Genomic DNA, 3,695 nt, shown 5'->3' on the forward strand with positions numbered 1-3,695 from the left:
CAAGAAGCTGGTTCTGACTGTCGGCCGGACCGGAGAGATCCGGAGGAGGGACGACCGCCGAAACTGCACCGGGCAGGAAGTTCCCACCAATCAGACGGCGCTGCTGATGAATGGAGACAAACACGGAAACAACAACAAGCGTCTCAACAAAGAGAAACAACCCGAAGAACAACCAAAGACCTTCATTGATCCAAAGGTTTATGAGAAAGTTGCTTCAGATCTTTGTGAACCAAGTAATAAAATTATAGAAACTTTCAGGATCCTTGAAAGTCTGACGTGGGGATTCTTTCATCCAGAACCACCAGAAATAAATCCTCAGGAACTCTGTGAGGCAGGTTCAAACCCAGCAGCTGTTATCATTGGAGAACGAACAACAGAGAAAGACAACAATGGAAACCCCAAGACAGTGATTCACTTTGAAAATGATAATAATAGAAAAACCAACATTCTGAAAAAATGTTTTGCAATCAACACAGGAAGTGACATCAGAAACATCATCCGTTACTTTGCAAAGAATGAAAAGAATGAGATCACACATCTGATGGTTAATAACTGGATTTATGAAGTCGATCCTGAAAGTCTTTATGTGTTTCCTGTTGGAAAGAGGCTGGGCAACAATGAAAGATATCAAAAGGCTATTAATGACATTCAACAAAATATCAGAAACCAAATGGACAAGGAAAGTTACCGAGATATAAGACCCGAGATTCAAGGAAACGGTAATGAAGAAGAAAAAGAAGAAAACTCTAAAGAGTGTGTCCAGTATTTCAAAAATATTTTTCTTGGATACCCTGCGCATATCCCATCTCCAAAGAGGGCAGCTTGGTGCACCACGTATTTCACAGCTTCAGTCATTAGTGAATCTGCCAGAAACTTCCGGACGTTTCCTTTGACCCTCATGGCTCTGAGCATGGATGCTACCAGGTTCTGGTTCGACCCAAACTACATCACCATGGCTGATGGGGGAACCTGGCTGAACACACCGCAGAGAGGATTCAGCGGCGCAGCAGGAGGAGACCTGGATAATCTGAAAGACCTTCTAGTTAGAGAGTACAGAACGATCAGTGAGTGGCAGGATGGGGGTCAGGATGAGAAAGCTCAGTTCACTAAGATGGCTGAAATCGCAGAGGAGTTTACCGTATTAAACTCAGAGGAGGAAAAGGGAAACTTCATAGCAGATTGCCAAACATTCTTCAACACTGTGAACAACCAGCAGAATCTCCCATCAGCATCTGGCAGCTCAGCATCAATGATCAGAAAACGTTCCAACATTCAGCCTGAAGTCAATAAATGACCAGAAATATCATCAAAGTGCTACGGGGTTCAGTTACTGCCATAAATCATGTCAGCATTAATATTAATATTAACACGAGTCCCACATTGATGATTCTGTCATTTAACTGGAGGAGCTGAAAGCTTCACTGTTTAATAAAAAGCTTTGATTCATTTCTTCATGTCTGTTTTTAATGTTCATTTTCCTCCAAGTCTTTCACTCTGCATGGCTGCAGGTCAAAGGTCAGCCTGGACAGGTTGGCCTTTGAATGATCAGCCTGACGTTACATAACTGTTTATGAATCTTGAGTTAATATTTGGTTCAGCATTTAGTCATGAAGTGGTTTACAGTCAGAGAAGCAGAGATGAGCCAAACTTTGGTTCAGATAATCGATCCAGACAGTCGGATGAGTTTTAACATCTGTAATAAATAAACTTCTATCCACAGATGATGGCATTTATACACATGAACTTCATGTAAACCTAAATAACTGAAGACAGATGAAGGTGTGTTAGGGCGACACCTTCAGGATGGAAGATGTAATTACAGCAGATTGTGTTTTAAATCACCAAACTTTAAAATGAATCAGATGAAAAGTTAGTTGGGTGGAAAACTCTAGAATCTCTTCAACAAACACTGAAAAACACTGAAACATGAAAACTGAGCTTTGAATCTACAACTAAATCAGCTGATCTGACGAAATTAATTTTAATATGTGGCTCTGAAATAGTTTATCCAACGAAGCATCTGATTGGATGGTCAGGATGACAAGGTCAAAGGTCAGTGACCAAAACATGAAACTAAAATGAGGAGCAGCTTCAGGACCTTTTCCAACCACAGAGCAGAAACTGATTTTATCTACAGAAATCCGCCGTGTCAGCATTAAACCAACGCAGAACGCTCATGACTTCAAATGTTTTAGGACCGTCATGGAGCTCATCGCATTCAGGACGAAGAAATGAAATGATTTTATTTGGTTCTGTTTCCTGGAATCTGATCCTCTAACTTTACATCACATTTAATCTCATAAGAACATTTTCATGGTTTCTGCTGTTTCTCATGAGGACTTTGTGGCCTGAGGTCAAAGGTCGTCTAAGAGGCTCTTCAGGAAACTCAGCAGCTGCTGCTCTCATTTTAATACATATTATTATAACTGTGTTAAAATAAACTGGGCTGCTGGTTAAACTCCAGGATTTCACCGCCTCCTCCCAGTCTGACGGATCCTCTAGGTTTACCACACGGCTTTATTTCTGGAAACCAGTGTTGTGGTACTCGAAGTTGGTCTTGGTCTCGATACCGGTCTTGAGACCATTTTCTGATGGTCTCGGTCTCTGAGGACTCGGCATTTTATTTCAAGACCAGTCGAGACCGTAACTGTGAAAATACCACTAAACGTGCAGCATACTGTCCAGTTTATTTGTTAACATCTTTGTTTTCAGTGGATGCAAAACGCACCAATTAAAATCCAACCAATAACGTTTTTCTGTTACACCCGTGTAAAACTCACTTAACCGCTAAGTCTGGATGCCATACAACTGTTAATAACTGTTAATAATGATCTACGTCATGATTCTATGTTGCTATTTAAATAAAATCATATGGTAATGACAGCGTATGCATGTCTGAGCTAAGCGTACGACTATCTGACAACGTATGCTGATCTGACAGAACACCGTGAGTTTGTGCTAAGCGTATGACGATCTGACCTGACAGAACACCCGTTCTTTGTTCTTGTAATGCTCTGTGTACACTCAATCATTATTTTATTTAATTATGTACGTTGATATTTAAATTAACAAATAACTAAAACACAAGAACGAAAGAGCACGCAGAGAATGCATATTGTTCTTTGATTGTTTTTGTTCAAAGTGGCAGCTGTAATGTCTGCCATGGTGTCAGACTACCTGGCTTCATGTACTAGGATAGAGAGTGAAAACAGTCACGATGAGCGCCTTCTGTTTGGTTACTTGTTGCTCCTTGGTCAGTGTTCATGGTTGAGCGTTATTTACCGTCAGGGCATTGCCTCAATTACTATGTTTAATGGTGCAGACAGTGGTGGTTTCTTATATGAGCAATATAGGCAAATGCCCAGGGCGTTATGTTTTTAGGGATGGCACGAGACCATCACGCATTTTAACACAGAAATGGAATATTTAATATTGGTAAAATGTATTAAGTATTTAATATCTAGGTGTTTTTTATGGGAATATGGATCTTTCAGATTATTTCAAAAAGCAATTTTGATCATATTTTACATTTTATTGTGTCATGTAGCTGTAGCTGGTCTTGGTCTTGGTCTCGGGTTAGGTGGTCTTGAACACAACACTGCTGGAAACATATTTCTATATAACTCGACTCAGTAAAAGCTGAGTCAGGTATGGAAGCCCATTTCTGCCATAAAAGAAAAAAATAAAAGACCAAC

General features: G+C 40.2%; 1 protein-coding gene across 1 annotated transcript in view; it reads left to right on the forward strand.

The window, feature by feature from the left end:
- LOC106943588 (uncharacterized) overlaps positions 1-1,294 on the forward strand; it is a 5,725-nt gene extending 4,431 nt beyond the window's left edge. The window contains exons 3-4 of the mRNA XM_015026894.1: positions 5-196; positions 815-1,294. Coding sequence (XP_014882380.1) covers positions 5-196; positions 815-1,294 — 672 coding nt within the window. The remainder of the gene's footprint in view (positions 1-4; positions 197-814) is intronic.
- The last annotated feature ends 2,401 nt before the right edge of the window (positions 1,295-3,695 follow it).

This window comes from Poecilia latipinna, unplaced genomic scaffold (genome assembly GCF_001443285.1).
Source record: "Poecilia latipinna isolate Pla-1442-1.1 unplaced genomic scaffold, P_latipinna-1.0 Scaffold5512, whole genome shotgun sequence".
NCBI classification, from domain to species: domain Eukaryota; kingdom Metazoa; phylum Chordata; class Actinopteri; order Cyprinodontiformes; family Poeciliidae; genus Poecilia; species Poecilia latipinna.